This window comes from Symphalangus syndactylus, chromosome X (assembly GCF_028878055.3).
Source record: "Symphalangus syndactylus isolate Jambi chromosome X, NHGRI_mSymSyn1-v2.1_pri, whole genome shotgun sequence".
Classification (NCBI taxonomy): domain Eukaryota; kingdom Metazoa; phylum Chordata; class Mammalia; order Primates; family Hylobatidae; genus Symphalangus; species Symphalangus syndactylus.
In genome coordinates, this window is record NC_072447.2 from 77,336,007 (window position 1) to 77,353,329 (window position 17,323).

Sequence of the window (17,323 nt, forward strand, 5' to 3'; positions counted from 1 at the left end):
GAGGATAATTTCACAATTTTCATTTAGTTCTATTTCCTTTGTATCTTTCCATAATGTATTATGTAGCTCTTCACCCAGGAAATGTTTCATAAGTGGTACGGACAGGCATCCCTTGGACCAGTTCCCTTTTTGGAATTCTAGTAGTCTAAGTTACCATGAGTGACTTCATGTCTTATTCATTTGACAAACAATATTGGTGCCTACTATGTGGTAGGTGCCATGCTAGGTATTAGAAATATCAAAATAAAACAATATTGGTGCCTACTATGTGGTAGGTGCCATGCTACGTATTAGAAATATCAAAATAAAACAATATTGGTGCCTACTATGTGGTAGGTGCTATGCTAGGGATTAGAAATACCAAAATAGAAAGGACACAATTCTTACCATCAAGGAGCTCATAGTTTAGTGGTAAGAAATCCATGTGAAACATTCAAAATGCAGTGTGGTAAGTGATATCATCGAAGTATGCTCAGGGTGCAATGAAAGCATAAAGGAAGTCTGGTTGGAGTGAGTTGTGGGGCCATATCAGAGAGAACATGTGAATTGATTCTTGAAGAATTTATCAGGTTTCCAAGGTAGGGGCGATCTTGACAAAGAAACTAGCTTGTTCAAAGGCACGGTGGTGTGAGAAGTGTCAGCAAATTTAGTAGTATGCAAGCATGACTTCCTTGTAAAATGGTGGAAGATAACGTTGGAGAGGCAGATTAGAGGTCATGTTAAGGAGCTTATATCTTGTCTCCTGTAGTACATGGGATCAAAGAGGTAAGGTGAGGCCGGGCGCGGTGGCTCACGCTTGTAATCCCAGTACTTTGGGAGGCCGAGGCGGGCGGATCACGAGGTCAGGAGATCGAGACCACAGTGAAACCCCGTCTCTACTAAAAAAGACAAAAAATTAGCCGGGCGTGGTGGCGGGCGCCTGTAGTCCCAGCTACTCGGAGAGGCTGAGGCAGGAGAATGGCGTGAACCCGGGAGGCGGAGCTTGCAGTGAGCCGAGATTGCGCCACTGCACTCCAGCCTGGGCGACAGAGCGAGACTCCGTCTCAAAAAAAAAAAAAAAAAAAAAAAAGGAGGTAAGGTGAATGAGTGACAAGGACAGTATTGAAGGATAGAAGAAAGAGGTGGTGATGGCTGTGGAACTTGATTGTTCATGCTTGTTTCAAGGAGACAGTTCTAGCTGAGTGTAGCCACATGGGAATGTGAATCCAGAGTTATCAGGTCTTCTGGTTTTTTAACAGAAAAGCAGGAAATCTGGATTTTTTAAAAATGTGAAATCTCCAGAGTTCCAATAGCTGACAATTTTTTTTTTTTAATTCAAAGGTTTAGTCGATACTGCACCAAACACTTGCTGGATGTGGCCTGCAGGCTGTCATTGAGACCTGTGCTTTAGGGGACAGGATATGTATGGAAGCATAGAAGCTAACTGAAGCAAAACTTTAAAACGCTTAAAAAATAGCCACATACATTCCTCTCTGGATTGCCCCAGTCCAACATTTCTACTGCATATGATGACACATGTTCTTTCTCTGGGGAAGCAAAGAGAGGTCCCAGGTCAAATGCAACCCTCAGTGCTTCTGAGGGCAATGGTGTAATCCAGAGTCTCAGTCAAGCCTGGTAGAACATGGTAAGGTGAGACCAGTGTGGCCCCTGAGCATCACCATCACCACCAGGAGATGGCTGTCATTTGTTTCCTTTTCATTTTAGAGGAAGAAAGGGCAGCCTGTTTAAACTATGTATGCAAGAAAGTCAACGTGGCCAGTGACAACACAGATAAAACACAGTGTAAAGGCTGTTAAAGTTCAAACTCCTCATTTTACTGCTGGAGAAACTAAGGCCCTGAAAAAGCACAGTGACTTGCTCAGAGGGACCCGGCAACCTAGTGGCAGGATGCAGTCTCCTGACTCCTGGTCTAGCATTCTTTCCAATAATCCCGGGCTGTGATAATTAAAGTAAATCAGCCTGGCAGTTTTCCTAGCATCTAGAATTCCTGGACTGGACAAGCAGGACTTGAGAGCAGCTGTTAAACACCTTTTTTCCCCTTAGCTCTAGGATGATGATATTCTTTGTGAACTTTATATTTCATGGGTAGGGGTTAAAGAGAGGACACAAAGGTGTTTTTGAAGCACTGAGAGCATTCACAAAGTGTACAGAGAAAAGTTGTCTGTGGCTAATATATTTAAGGCTTATGACCTCTGTGCTCTCTGGACTGACCTGCCAGCAGATGCTTTTGGTTTTGTGTTTTATTTCTCTTATTTTGTCTTCTTTTCTATTTCTATCTATGTTTTTCTTCTCTTCCACCAGCCTAGGTCTTAGGCCTACACATAAGTGCTCCCAGCATTGCTGAGCCTCCATGATGACACTCAAGATGCCTGCTCCAAGTCAATAAAATTGTTAATTATTCATTACTCAATAACACGGAATGAGAGTACATAGTGACTATGAAGCATACATGGTTCTCCTGCTATGGTCATTTCGCTTTCTATAATCTCAGACTAGTAACTCTTGTCAATTGTGACTCTTGATTTAACTAACCCTTTCCATCCTTCATTTCAGGGTCTATTGTTCTGCCATTTGCCACTTTTTTTTTTTATCTGAACCCGTTTCTGATTGGTGCAGCTGTTGAAGATGCTGCAGTTGCAGCAGTGTACATCTGGAACATTTGGCTGACTTGTTGAACTTCCCCTAGGGAGTACTCCAGGAGAAGGATGGGAGGGGTGGAGAGGCCAGAACAGTTGCCTGTAAATAAAGATGCCAGTAGTGTCTGGCCATTCTGTGGACCACCCTTGTACAAATCTACTTCATTCTGGCCCTCGGCTTCCCTGTCTACTCACTGAAGGCATATGTTCTCCAATCAAAACTGCTGCAGTGGAAGAAATCTATTCTGGCTGTGGATGCTCTCATACAGCATTTTCTGCATTGTACAGGGATCGATAGCTATTTGTTGAATTAATTAATATATCAAGAAATCCTAGGAGACTGTTTTACCCTTCATAGGACAACATCATTTCAGTTCCGCTTGGCATGGAGCGGCTTCTCTGATACTTAGATTGAGCCTTCAGAGTCCCTCCAGGAGTGAGGCTGCTTGAGTCCCACCCATTCCCATAGTTCCCAGGCTCCTGGGTCTCCTTTTCTTCGGGCGAGCCATTGAATTGCAAACACAACAGGCATGGTTTCATTCCAAACCCAGAGCTGTTTTAATTAGTTTAACGTCTGTTAAACGCTTTGAAGATTGGAAGCAACAGATAAGTACTGGATGATGTTATTAACAACTGCAGTTAATTGCAAACATTTCTATTAATGCTAGTTTCTGCCTCCTTTTCTTTGCTCTACTTTCTTTCCAAGGTTCCCAAATTCTTAGCCTCCCCCTCCTTTCCTCCCCGTACTGGCGCTATAGGGTTAAACTGGGGCGGAGCCCAGGGATGAACGACAGCGCCAGTCACCAACTGGGACGGGGCAAGCGGGAAGAGCTGGGTGGGGCGGCCAGGCAGAGGCGAACCCTCACGCCCCCAGGCCCCGCCCCGCGGCTGGAGGCCCGGCTGGAACGGCACGGGGTGGGGCGCCAAGGCTTGGCGGCCCCGTGGTTGGGCGTCCCGGCAGCCGCTTGAGGGATGGGGCGGGGTCGGCCAGGACCTCCTCCTTCATTCCCTCGGCGGGCCGAGCCTCCCCTCTCTCCCGCCCCTCCTCCTCCCTTTCCCACCCCTCGGAGTGGAGCTGCACATGCGGCTGCTCCCTACTCCGTCCCGCCCAGCCACCGTCGCGCAGGAACGGGTCCCTGCAGCCCCCAGCCGATGGCAGGACAGTAGCCGCCTGTCAGAGGTCGTGAACGGCTGAAGCAGACGCAGCGGCTCCCGGGCCTCAAGAGAGTGGGTGTCTTCGGAGGCCATGGGCTACCCGGAGGTGGAGCGCAGGGAACTCCTGCCTGCAGCAGCGCCACAGGAGCGAGGGAGCCAGGGCTGCGGGTGTCGCGGGGCCCCTGCCCGGGCGGGCGAAGGGAACAGCTGCCTGCTCTTCCTGGGTTTCTTTGGCCTCTCGCTGGCCCTCCACCTGCTGACGTTGTGCTGCTACCTAGAGTTGCGCTCGGAGTTGCGGCGGGAACGTGGAGCCGAGTCCCGCCTTGGCGGCTCGGGCACCCCTGGCACCTCTGGCACCCTAAGCAGCCTCGGTGGCCTCGACACTGACAACCCCATCACCAGTCACCTTGGGCAGCCGTCACCTAAGCAGCAGCCGTTGGAACCGGGAGAAGCCGCACTCCCCTCTGACTCCCAGGACGGGCACCAGGTGAGTCACCTAGTAGGGGCGGCGGCGGCCCCCTCCCCTCGCGGGTAGGGCGAGGGCCCTCCGCCTCAGGGGCCTGGGAGCACTCTGCAACCTCGAGCCAATTTAGAGGGCAGGACCAGGGAGGGACCAGGCGAGCAAGGGAGAGGTTGCCCAGGGCAGGTTGTCTTCTCTCCCTGGCCCAGCTAATCCAGACTCCCTGGGGACCCCTTGACTTGGAAGGTCTAGCGCGCGCCCGCGGCCCCTGGCTGCGGGCTGCCTCCAGAAAAGTTGGCGACGCTCCCGTCGAGGAGGTGCCTGCGCTGCCCCCCGGCCGACTAACGGCTTGGCCCTTCTGCTCGTGATGAGGTTCTCTGCCCGCGGTGCTTGTTTTTTCGTGTCTAGAGCTGACGCCAGAACCAGCAGGCTCCCCTTTGGAGTTGGAGCTGTAAACAGCTGTAATAACTGTTCCACATCTGCCCGTTGAAACAGCTTTTAACCGCATTTTCAGCGCGGGTCCTTGTGCGCTGACCAGAACGTGGGCTTGTTCACACTTACCTGCAATTTGAGACTGATTGTCCTCGGCGTTCTAGTGAGGATCAGCGCCCCTGAGGAATTCTGGTAGAAATATGCCGTCTTGCTAGACAACTTCTGAACAGCAATTTAAAAAATCTATGGAAATAAAACTCACCCTTTGCATGCCGGTTCTGATTCTTAAGCGGGGTAGGTGTGCGGTGGGAAGGGTGGGTGGGAAGCGCTTTTACTACTGCTAGCTTGAGAACAGGAATCTGCCAATGGAATAATTACTCAGGACTAGTCCCCCAAGAGCAGTTTTGTTTTGTTTGTTTTTGCAATCTTTATGGTGTTTGTGCCCTTATTAGCAAACTATTAGCTTTGATGTTTGTTTTCTATTCTGAAAGCTCTTTATTCAAGTAAATTTCGTTCACTTAACGTAAATATTGTCTTGGTTGCCATGTGTGAAACTTAGGAGAAGCATCCAAGGATCCTTTTGAGATGGCTAAAGGATAATAGTAAAATTGTACCTCTTAGGGAAGAGAGCAAGTTGTACAAATAAGTTCCTTGAGGTGAGGGACCCAAGCCTTCTATATTTACTGCCACATCCAGAGTCATTGTCACAACTCTGTAAACATTATTTGTGCCACTTTGACCTCCCATCTAAAGTGGTGTGGTTGATAGAGACATCACATTCATGATAATAGTGTAATGTTAGGACTGATACTTAAAAAAAAAAAAAAAGATGTGCATTGTAAAGTTGCCCTGAGCCTTAAAATGTCTTTCTAGCACACTCCAATTTATATAACAGCTTATCAAAGAAGAGAATCAGCAGACGTGCTTCTCATACTTGAAACTTTAAACGTTGCAGCTAAACGATAATTAACTAGGATTCTGACTCCTTTATTTATCTACTGCCACTCCCCCCACACCCCAATGCCCAGTAGAAGTATTTAGCAGCTGAACATTGATATTCTGTGAAAAAATGAAAGAATTAAACTTCTTTAATCAAATGTTGGCCAATACTTTTTGGCATTCAGGATGGACAGAGCCATTTTTATAGACTGAGGATTAGCAGAACAGCTGTACTGTAAGGCTTCTGTGATGGCATGAAACTCTTACAGGTGTATAATGGCATTTAGTTACCTGCCTTTTGTGTGGCACTAAAATAGTTCTGTCTAGATTTAAACACAGCTTCCTATCTTCTGTCCTTTATTCTTTCTGTTTTAATATTTTTGAGCAATAGAAGCACGGATACTAGCTCTTTACATTTGTTGACATCAATTGGAATCAGTTTCCTAGAGTTATGAAGGGCTTATATGAATCCATTTCATTTGATTCCCTTGGGAAACATAGGCCCTAAAGGGAAAGTGACTTGCCCAAGGTCACATAACTAGAGTCAAAACTGGGATGATAGTTGCTCTCTTAACTCCTAGTTGGGTGCCCATTCCCCCAACTACCTCCTGGGACCTTTTGCGAGGGAGCAAGATGGAGCTCCATATTAGAACTTTTACAAAGTAGAGGGCTCAGATCTGTATCATTTTGTTCTACTCTACCTGTATTTTGACTACAGTAAGTTTAACCATGTATTCCTTATTCTTCCTGAACTTCACTTTCAGATTTGGAGTATACTTTGAAGGAATTTTAGCCCAAATTCAGCTTGTTTATTTTAAGTTATTCAACTTGAGTTTATCTTATCTTGTATATTAGTTTTAGTATACAAAAATAAGTTTTTAAAAAAGTTGATTGGGTATTAAATTAATGCTGCTACAAGCTTGGGTAAAATTTCTAGTGCCCTGGTGCACCCTCTGCTGGCTTTACAGGGACATTTAATTTTCAGTATCTGCTGACACTCAGAATTCTACATTGTGCTGACAGATTCTGATTCGGTAAATAAGGAAGTAAACAGCCTTGTGGGATTTGGCCACGTAGGTCATATTTTTATATTTTAGTTTTTAAACACAAACAACTGCTGTTACAGCAAATCTTGGATGGAGAGGAAGAAAGATAAAAATATACACCCTTCAACGGGCAGTACATTCAGGTTTCTTACCAGTTTATCTGTAAGGAGTGAAGGCAAGCTGATGAGAGTAAACTACAGGAAGCTCTCATGAGACCAAGTGGGCAGAACAGTCAGAGACACTTCATGCAGGTAGGCAAAAGTAAACGTATCCATCCTTACGAGATGATGGGCTCTGGGCTCTCATTTATGACTCAAGAAAGGGACCTGGAAATCACTGTAGATGTATGTATATCATCTCTCAATTTAAAACCTTTTTAAGCAGGGCACACAAGGAAGTTAGGGCAGGTAGGATACAGAGCAGAGAGATCAGCACAGTTCTCTATGTGAAATGTTAGAAAAGTCTCCCCGGTGGGGACACACTTGCTAATGATAAAGTGAGAGAGTCACATCAGACCTTCCGTAATCAATCATCTCCTTCAGCTGGAGCAACCAAGTAGCTGAGATTTGTCTGGATAGTTGGTGGAGATTATCTCAAGAGCAAGGGATATCTCATTTGTGTCTGAATTAGGACAATATACAGTAATACGATTGTCACAGTAAAAAACTAAAAACCACTGCTGATCATTCTGTGGAGATGTTGCGCCAGTTGTGATTGTGGTCCTCAAAGGCCAAGAATGTAGTGGGTATCATCAGGAAGGGTGTCAAAAACAACAAAACAAAACACTTACAAAACACTTATTTTTTCCATGTACAAGATCAAAAGCAGATTGGCTTCTACAATCAGACAAGAAATTCTGGTGGCTGCTCCTCAAGAAAAGCCTAACAGCTGATAAAAGTCCTCAAAAACCCCATTAAATTGATCAAAAGGATGAAGGGATTTTCTAGTTGGTTTTCCAGTCTGGATAGAAAGAGGTTGAAGGAGGAATATGATCAAAGTCTACCAAACCATGAGAGAGATGAATATGATTAATATATTGGTGTAATGTAACAATCCAGTTCAATAAATAGAAAGCCTGCTGTGCCAGACACAATGTTAAGTATTAGACACCTTTTAATGTTTGAAAAATTATTTTCAAAAGGAGGCAAATAAAGGTAGTATCTTATTCAACTCATTGTCTCAAGTAATAGTCAAAATTATGGGTAGATCAATACAGATTTACTTAGAACTGTTAGGGCTATTTGGAGTATGTTCCTAATTATTTGAAGTGATGTCATAGATGTCAACCTTAAAGTTCTACAAAACATTGCTTGACATAAGTAGGTAGGCCATTAGTGTATCCAGAGTTGACATTACCTGTGTTAAGGCTCTTCGATCAAGAACATAACTAGGAATCATTCGAGGTAATTCAAGGTGAGCACAATGAATAAATCCAAGGATTTTTTTTTTTTTTTTAGGGAGGTGGGATCTAGATAAAATACCTTTACTGTGGGTTTAAATACAGAACTTTTGATCAACTTGCTTCATTATTCCCATCGCATTTTCTCTCTCACTAACTCTGCTGCAACCCACCCATCATATCCTGTCTTAGAATCATTCTTTAGTTGTTATTGCTGTTGTTTTCAAATACATTTTATGTCTTTACATTAGAGCTCCTTAGAAATCTGCCTTCATTTTTGTCTTTCTCCATAATGCCTGACACAGTGCTAGTTACAGTTACTGTACTCAAATACTTGTTGAGTTGAATATTATTTTGGGACTTTGGAGGTGTTTATGTAAAACAAAGACATTTTCTCTTTCTATAACAGGCCTGTTTTCCTCAGGTCTTGCTAAGCCTGTGACCTATCAGCTATGCTTAGGTGAGTAAATAGTTCCACTGGAAATGTTTCACTGATTTCTAGAATAATTAGAAAGTGAAATGGAGAAGAGCCTTAACCACATAGTCAGTCTCCCAGTTTCACACCTTCTCTCTAAGATGGTGCAAAAAGCTTCCTGTAATATATTGTTTGATGTTTTGTTTTATTTGCTTTTAGGTCTCATATCTTTCTTTTTATCTTAGATCTTTTGAAAAAATAATCTGTAATTTATCTGTAACTACCTTATAGAGAAGATCTCTTTAAAGTAAAGAACCTCTGAAGCCATTTAATTCCCAAGAACATTACCAAGAGAAACCACCTTGCCTGTAGAGGACCATTTTATCTGACTCCTCTGTAAATACTCAGGACTTAGCTTTTCATTTCATTTCTTTCTTTTATTAAAAATCTTTTCTATTCAAGTATAACTCACACAGAAAAGTATATAAATCATATTTGTACAATTTGATGAATCATTACAACGTGAATATACTCACGTCACCAGCACCCAGGTCAAGAAATAGAACATTATTATATGCCACAACTCCTACTTATACCCTATTGTTATCACTATATCCTCCTCACTCTCTCAAGTTCTGACATCATAGATTAGTTTTTTTATCTTTCTCCACAGCGCCTGACATAGTGCTAGTTGGATTAGTTTATTAGTTTTGTTCATTTTGAACTTTATATAAATGAAATCAAACAGTGTGTATTCTTTTGGATCTGGTGTTTTTTGCTCAATACGGTTTTGGTGACATCCATTCAGGTTGTTGCATGTGGCTGTAGTTTTTTGTTTGTATTTTTTTTGTGTATGAGACAGAGTCTTGCTCTGTCACCCAGGTTGGAGTGCAGTGGCATGATCACAGCTCACTGCAGCCATGACCTCCCAGGCACAAGAGATCTTCCAACCTCAGCTTTTTGAGTAGCTGGGACCATGGGCACATACCACCATGCCTGGCTCATTTTTAATTTTTTTGTAGAGACAGGATCTCTCTATGTTGCCCAGGCTGGTCTTGAACTCCTGGCCTCAAGCAATACTCTCACCTCAGTGTACCAAAGCGATGGGATTACAGATGTGAACCACCATGCCCAGCCATTTATTTGTATTTTTGTATATTATTTCATTGCTTGAATATACCACAGTTTATTTACTCTATTTTTAATGAATTTGTGGATTGTTTCCAGTCTGGGGCTATTACGGATGCTGATGTTGTGAATATTATTGTACATGTGTTTTGGTTGCATATGCTTGAATTTCTATTGCTTGTATAGATTGGAGTTGCTGGGTCATGGGGGATGCATATTTTTGACTTTATTGATAATGACAATTTTTCCAAGTCATTGTATCAATTTACATTCTCACCAGCAATGTATGAGAATTTCTGTTGTTTCATATTCTTACTAACACTTGGTATTGCCAGTCTTTTTAACCATAGCCATTCTGGTGGGTGGCTTTGTAGTAATATCCGTTGATTTTAATTGGCATTTCTCAGAAGACTGACGAGGTTGTGCTCTTTCTCATGTTTATTATGCATTTGCATATCTTCTGTGAAGTGCCTATACAAGTTTTTTGCCCATTTTTCTATTAATTTGTCTGTCCTTTTCTTATAGATTTGTAGGAATTCTTTATATACTCTGAATATGAACTATTTTTGTATTTTTTATGTTGTAAGCCATTCCAAAATCTGTGATTTACCTTTCTTTATGGTATCCTTTGATGAACAGAAGTTTTTAACTTTAATGTGTTTAATTTTTTAGTATTTTCCTTTATGGGTAGTGTTTTCTGTGTCCCATTTAAGAAATATTTTCTTACCTTGAAACTGTAGATATTCTCCCATATTATCTTCTAGAAGCTTTATGTTTTTGACATTTACATTTAGGTCTATACTCCACTTGAAATCGATTTTTGTGTATGCTAAGATACAGAAACTAAGCTTCATTTTTTAAAATATAGATATCCAACTGATCCAGTACCATTAATTATAAGGACCATCTTTCCCCCAGTCCTCTACAGCGTCACCTTTGTCATAAATCAGGTGCCTGTATATGTGCAAGATTGTTTCTGAACTGTTTATTCTATTCTGTTGGTCTCTTTGTCATTACATCGCTACCGCAATCTTAATCACTCGACTTTATTATTACCTGGTAAAGCAACTCCTTTCACCTTGTTCCTCTTATTTAAAAGTATCTTGGATATTCTTGGCCCTTTGCATTTAGAATCAGCTTGTCATGTTCCACAAAAAAAGAAACGTGCTGAGATTTTTATTGGGATTGCATCGCATCTAAAAATCAATTTAGAGGGAACTCACCATTTTATGGTATTTAGTTTTCCAATCCATGAACATACCCAGCAGATTTGGTGTTTGGTGACTGCCTTCTTCTTGATCCATAGAATGACACACTCTTGCTGTATCCTCATGTAGTGGAAAGGATAAATGCACTTCCTTGGACCTATTTTATAAGGACATTAATCTCATTTACAAGGGCTCTGCCCTCTTTATTTAATTGGCCCCTAAAAGCCTCATCAAATACCATCACATTGGTGATGATATTTCAACATATGAATGTTGGGGGGAACACAAATATTCAGACCATAGCAAACCTGTTTTAGACATTATCTCAGCATCCTTTATGTCTGTTACATACTTTTCTCTGTATTCTATCCTTTTTTTCTCTCTATACTTCATTCTGGGTATTTTCATTTTTTTCTTTTTTTTTTTTGAGACCGTTGCATCTACATACTTTATTTTCAAAAAATCTTCACAGAAACAATGCAAGGTAGATACTGCCATGTCTCTATTTTTACATATGGAGAAACAGACCCAGAGGGGTTAAATAACTGTCTGCAATCATATAGCTATTTCTGGAACTATGTTTTACATAGGAATTTTATAAACCATATATAAAACTTGTATCAACTGGACCATTTAAAATGTGCATGGAGAAGTTTCTATTTAAAGGACTCCCATGAAAGGTAGATTAATTCAGTAAGTGGTATTGGGATTTACTGACTTGCCATTTTGGGGGTTTAAAAAAAAGACAAGTAAAACTGGATCCTTATCTCACCTCTTATACCAAAATAAATTCCAGATGGAACAAAGATTTACATGTAAAACATGAAGTCACAGACATCCTAGAAGAACACATGGATGCATATTTTTATAATCTTACATTCTGGATATTTTCCTGTGACTTAACTTCCAATTCATTAATTCTGTCTTCAGCTTTGTCTAAACTCCGTTTAAACTCACTCATTGAGTTCTTAATATTATTTGTCATGTTTTTTATTTTTAGAATTTTCATTTGGTTCTTTTTATAAAATAGTGTTTGGTTCTCTGCCAAACTGCCAAAATATCTTTTAACATACTGGCCATAATTATGTGAAAATCTTCATTAGATTACTCATTATTTCAATCCTTGAGGGTATGTTTCTATTGTCTATTGTTTGTCTTAATTTTCTATCATTTTACCTTTCTCCTGGTTAGTTTTGATTGAATGGTAGACATTATATATGAAAGATTATAGTAGAGATGATTTGAGGCCTCAGTTATTTTTATCTTTATCTAGAAAGGATTTATACTCACTTCTGGCACGTGCTTAGAGACACTAGCAATCTCACATCTCCTTAATTCAATATGAGACTGAGATAATTTAAAGCTGCCCTTCAATCCAAGTGAAGGTTGACTTACCCTTCCTTTTAGTATTTATGCCTTCTAAGTTGAAACCAAAAGCTTGGGTTTTTTTTTTTCCCTTGGGAGTTCTCCCTCTTTGAAGGGTTCTCAATTCCAATTTTTGTTCTTGTAGCTTCATGAGTCTGTCAGAAGCTCCTCTCTCTCTCTCTTTCTCTCAGCTGACTCTGCTATATCAGCCAATGACCTTAGAAGAAAAACAGCCTCTCTCAGTTTTCTTTTTATCCTGCATTTTGGCTTTATAGTATTGCATTACTTTGTTAGATATCAGATATCTTCAAACATATATCGTTTATATCTTGCCCCAATTTTCTTGTGTTTTTTAAAGCAGGAAATTTAGCCCAAATTACTTTTGCTTCCATTACTAGAAGCAGAATCAGCTTACCATTTCTTCAACAAATGTTTATTGGTCATCTCCTGTGTATCATGCACTGTACAAAACAATGGAGATACAGCTGTTGAACAGATTGGAGGGGATTCCTGCCATTGTGGAGCATACAGAGAAGTGAACAGGCACATATAATACAATTTCATAAAGCAATGGTAGGGTTAATCATAGGATGATCTAGAGCACTAAGGAGGAGTACCTGACCATGACTTTTGAAATCAAGGAACATGTTCTTGACAAAGCATCTTCTGAGCTTAAACCTAAAAAGTAAGCAAGAATTATCTAGGATAAGACTGTTTTAGGCAGTAGGAACAGCAAGTGCAAAGGCCTGGAGATGAAAGAGAACATGGTACATCCAGGAATAAGAAAACCTAGTTTGTATGAAGCTACTATTATCAAGACAATGTGGTTCTGGCATAAGGACAGGCATATAGATCAATGGAACAGGATTGAGAGGTCAAAAATAAACTCTTACATTTATAATCAATTGATTTTTGACAAAAGTACCAAGATGATTAGTTGGGGGGGAAAGATACACTGTTCAATAAATGATGTTGGGAAAATTGGATATCCACGTGCAAAAAAGATGAACTTAGATACTCACTAGAGACCATACCCCAAAAATGAACTCAAAATGGATCATAGGCTTAAATGTGAGTACCAAAACAATAAAATGTTTAGAAGAAAACATAGAAAATCCTGAAGATCTTGGAGAGCAAAGATTTATTAGATATGACACCAAACACATAGTCTAAAAAAGAAATGAACCGTTTTGGAAAGAAACTTTTTCTTTTTTTTTTCCAAAAGAAAACCTTGAAAAATGAAAAGAAATGCAACAGACTAGGAGAAAATCTTTGGAAAACATATATCTGGTAAATAACTTATATTCAAAGGAATTTACAAAGGATTCTTAGAATGTAATAATAAGACAAACCAAACAAAAAAATGAGCAAAAGATATGAACAGATATTTTACCACAAATGAAGATACACAAATGGCTAAATAAATAAATACATGAAAACATGTTCAACATCATTATCCATTACAGAAGTTTAAATTAAAACCACAGTGAGACACCATTTCACACCCACTAGACTGGCTATAATGAAAAAGACAATAAGAAGTGGAGATGTGGAGAAATGGAAACTCTCATACATTGCTAGTGGAAATGTAAAATGATTCAGCTGTTTTGTAAAACAGTTTGTCAGTTCCTCAATAAGTTAACATAGAGTTACAATATGACCCAGCATTTCCACTCCTAGGCATATACCTAAGATAATTGAAAACATGTTCACAGAAAAGCCTCTACATTGAATGTTCATAGCAGCATTATTCATAATAGTCAAAAAGTAAAACAGCTCCAATGTCTGATGTGGTATAATGTGATATAATATTCTATACAATGCAATATTTTTCAGCCATTAAAAGGAATGAATTATGAATAATGCTACAACATGGCTGAGCCTCAAATATATTATGCTAAGTGAAGGAAGTTAGTCGCAAAAAAACCACATTGTATGATTCCATTTATATGAAATGTCCAGAATAGGCAAATATATAGACACAAAAATTAGATTAGTGGATGCCTGGGGCAGGGGGTAGGAATTAGGATTAACTGAATATGGGCATAAGGGCACTTATTGGGGATGAAAATATTCTAAAACTGATTTACCACAGCCAGGGTTATAGCAGTGGAACGAAATAAAGGAAATGATGCAAGAGATATCATGAAGTTACACAATTCTGTAAAGTTACTAGAAATTATTGAATTGTACACTTAAAATGGATGAATTCTACAGTATGTGAATTATATCTATATAAAGTGTTTTTTTTTTAAGTGTCTGGCACATAGAAGATGGTGAATAAATGTGTAAGGGGCGTTGGTTGTTTCTGAATGATACCTATCTTTAGAGGAAGAGAATCTTCAAGCCTGTTCGATTTACTTCAGAGATTTCTCCCTCTAACAGATGTGTCCAGGGTCCCAGTGCAGAATCAATTGAATTAGAAGCTTCAAGGATGGGAGTCTAGTCATATATAATTTGACAAAGCTCTATGGGTGATTTTGCCAAGCACTGCAAATTGAGACTCTGTGATTTATGGAATTGTGAATGGCTTAGTATGGTCAGAACCTAGGGTGCATGTGGGACTCAAAAGGTACTTGCACTTGAGTGGGCAGTAATCAAGAATCTTGGCCCAGAATCATCTCTGTCTCCCTCACTTTCCCTTTTTTCCTCTCTACATCCCTCTCCCTTTCTGCCTCCCTGCCTCTCTCTCTGCCTCTTACTCTTATTCTCTCTGATAGAAATAGCTAGCTAGCTATTCCCAGATCCTACTTAGAATTTTTTTCAGAATTGTAGGGTTAAAATATATCATACAGATCATCCGTGGCAGTGGTTCTTAACCAGGGATGCATATTAGTCTTACCTGGAGAACTTTTTCAAGATACACAGGCCCCTGGCCACACCCAGACATACATCATTAGAATCTTTAGAGTGAGACCATGGGCATATATAGTTTATAAAAAGGTTTTTCAGGTGATGCTGATGCTCATCTCCATTTGAGAACATACTGCTCTAAAGGAAGAAATAAAAGCATAAAGAAGATAAGATTTGGTTCCCCATGCATAACTTCAGCTTCCCTGTTACAGATTATTAGGTCTGTATCACCTGTGTTACTGAAGCTACTTTTGAAGACCACTAGACCTGAGCTTGGGTGGTAGTGAATGCTTAATGAACACCACTGTGGAATACCATTTGGAAAATCAATTCATAAACTCTGAGGAGAGAGGGATTAGATTTCAGTTGCCATTTCCTCAGCCAGATGGTAGTGCTGTGTGCTTGGAATAGCCAAGAAAGGAGGGTGGTTTCCTGTCTCTTGTGGCTTCCTGGGGACTTCGCTTGCTGCTAGCTGCTGAAACCACCTTAAAATAATAGGCTGTTGAGTAATTTTCTCCATGTATATCCACCTGACAGTGGGCCTGCACTTCAGAGATGAAGAGTAGTTTTTATTGGTGTGATGGCATATAGCAAGGATTGAAACCAAACAGCCACAATGAAATTGATTTTCAAAAAGAAATTACTTCTGAATTTTATTCTGTGGTTTGTGGATTGTTATTCTTACTTCATCTTGCCACACCAGTGGCCTACAAGGACAATGAAAGCTTGAACATGAGTAAGAGTTTTGGATCAATCCACAAGGCTCTGTACCTAGAAAAACTGCATGCTGCAAAAGCACGTTTGCTATGTAGTCTAAATGATGGGGAAACTCTGAGGGTTTCTTCTGTAAGGATGGACCTTAATACCTGTCACAACTAGTCAGACTGAGGGAAAGAAGGGCAAAGAGTAGATTTCAGGAGTTCTTTCGACTCAACCCCCACTCCATCGAGTCCCTATTTGGTATAAGATATTGCTAGTAGGGGGATTGTATCCTCAAGACAGATTCAGCTAACAGAACCAATGAAGGAACACAAACCTACTTCATCCTTAATGACATTAGACAAATCCTTTGGTGCAGCTTGTTTCTGTTTGGATTCCCAGCTGACATCTCAAATTTAGTAAGCTAAACTGAACTTATTTTCATTCTTCCCCTTCCCATCACACACACCAAATTTTACAAAAGTAAACCCTGATTTCATGCTCTCAATCACTAATGCATAAAACTTGAAAGGCATTATATTTTTACTTCTCCCTTGTCCTTGCTACCTATATATAGCAATCAATTGTTGATTCCTACTTTGTGATGTTGATTTATATTGTTCATGATGTCTCTTGCATGACTCCCTTTCTTTCTAGTCCCACTGCTATCACTCTGGCTGTATTTGGCTTAGATGATCTTCAAGGTGCCTCCCAACAATAAAAATCTGTAACTCTTTCTCAGCTCCTTATTACCTCACTCCTACAGTGGTTGTGTAGCTGAGAGTTGCTTTGTTCTCTATTCCATATATACACCTCAGCTAGATTATTTTTCTTCCAGAGCCATTTTGTCATGTCACTTCCGCCTCAGAAACCTTGATATCTCCCTACTGCCTGTAGAATAAAGTTCAGACTTCTTAAACTGGCATTCTAAGCCCCTTTGCAATTGGGTTTGAACTACTCTGTCACTCTTCTTTTTATTCTCTGTTTGAATCTTGTTTTATCCAGACTGGTCCACTGACAGGCTGCGTTCTGGCCTTTGTTTACCTGTTCCCTCAAAGAAGAATGTCCTTTCCTCCAACCTGTCTCTTGGACCCCTCCAGGTCCTTCAAAGCTCAACTTAAACCTTAACTCTTGGGTGCATTCTTCCTTGCCCATCTATCCATCCCAGCACCCTAAATTCCTCATTCAGCACTGTGCTGTGTTGTAGGTGCTCTTGTTTCCTTAACTTGATGTGAAGGTTTTTGAAGACAGAGACTGAGTGTTACATTCCTTTATAGCTCTTACACCTACAACGCTAACTGTACTCTTAATTAAATACCAAAGTGAATCTTAAGGTATTGAAACATTCCCCCTAATATTGGACTCTAAAATATAGTTGTACACATTGATTGTGAGGATTATCATGCTACCTTAAGGATCTGGTGATTATTAATGGAGTCTGTCACTGGGGCTTCTTTGCTTTTAGAGCCCTGCTTAAGGTCAAGCACCCTCACAGAAAGTTTATTAGACTCTAGAGCTTCCTTCCTCAGTTCCTTTCCCTCCTTCAGATCTTTAAAAGCTTTTCACATAACAAGTATTCATATTCCAC

General features: G+C 40.4%; 1 protein-coding gene across 5 annotated transcripts in view; it reads left to right on the top strand.

The window, feature by feature from the left end:
• The first annotated feature begins 3,686 nt into the window (after window positions 1-3,686).
• EDA (ectodysplasin A) overlaps window positions 3,687-17,323 on the top strand; it is a 427,490-nt gene continuing 413,853 nt past the window's right edge. For 3 of the 5 annotated variants that reach the window (XM_055267222.1, XM_055267223.1, XM_055267224.1), the window contains exon 1: window positions 3,687-4,278. In XM_055267222.1, the coding sequence (XP_055123197.1) occupies window positions 3,883-4,278 (396 nt within the window). In that variant the 5' untranslated portion in view covers window positions 3,687-3,882. Of the gene's footprint in view, window positions 4,279-4,659; window positions 4,855-8,476; window positions 8,510-17,323 lie in introns of those variants that run through there. The other 2 variants (XM_055267226.2, XM_055267227.2) reach the window with 2 other exon arrangements.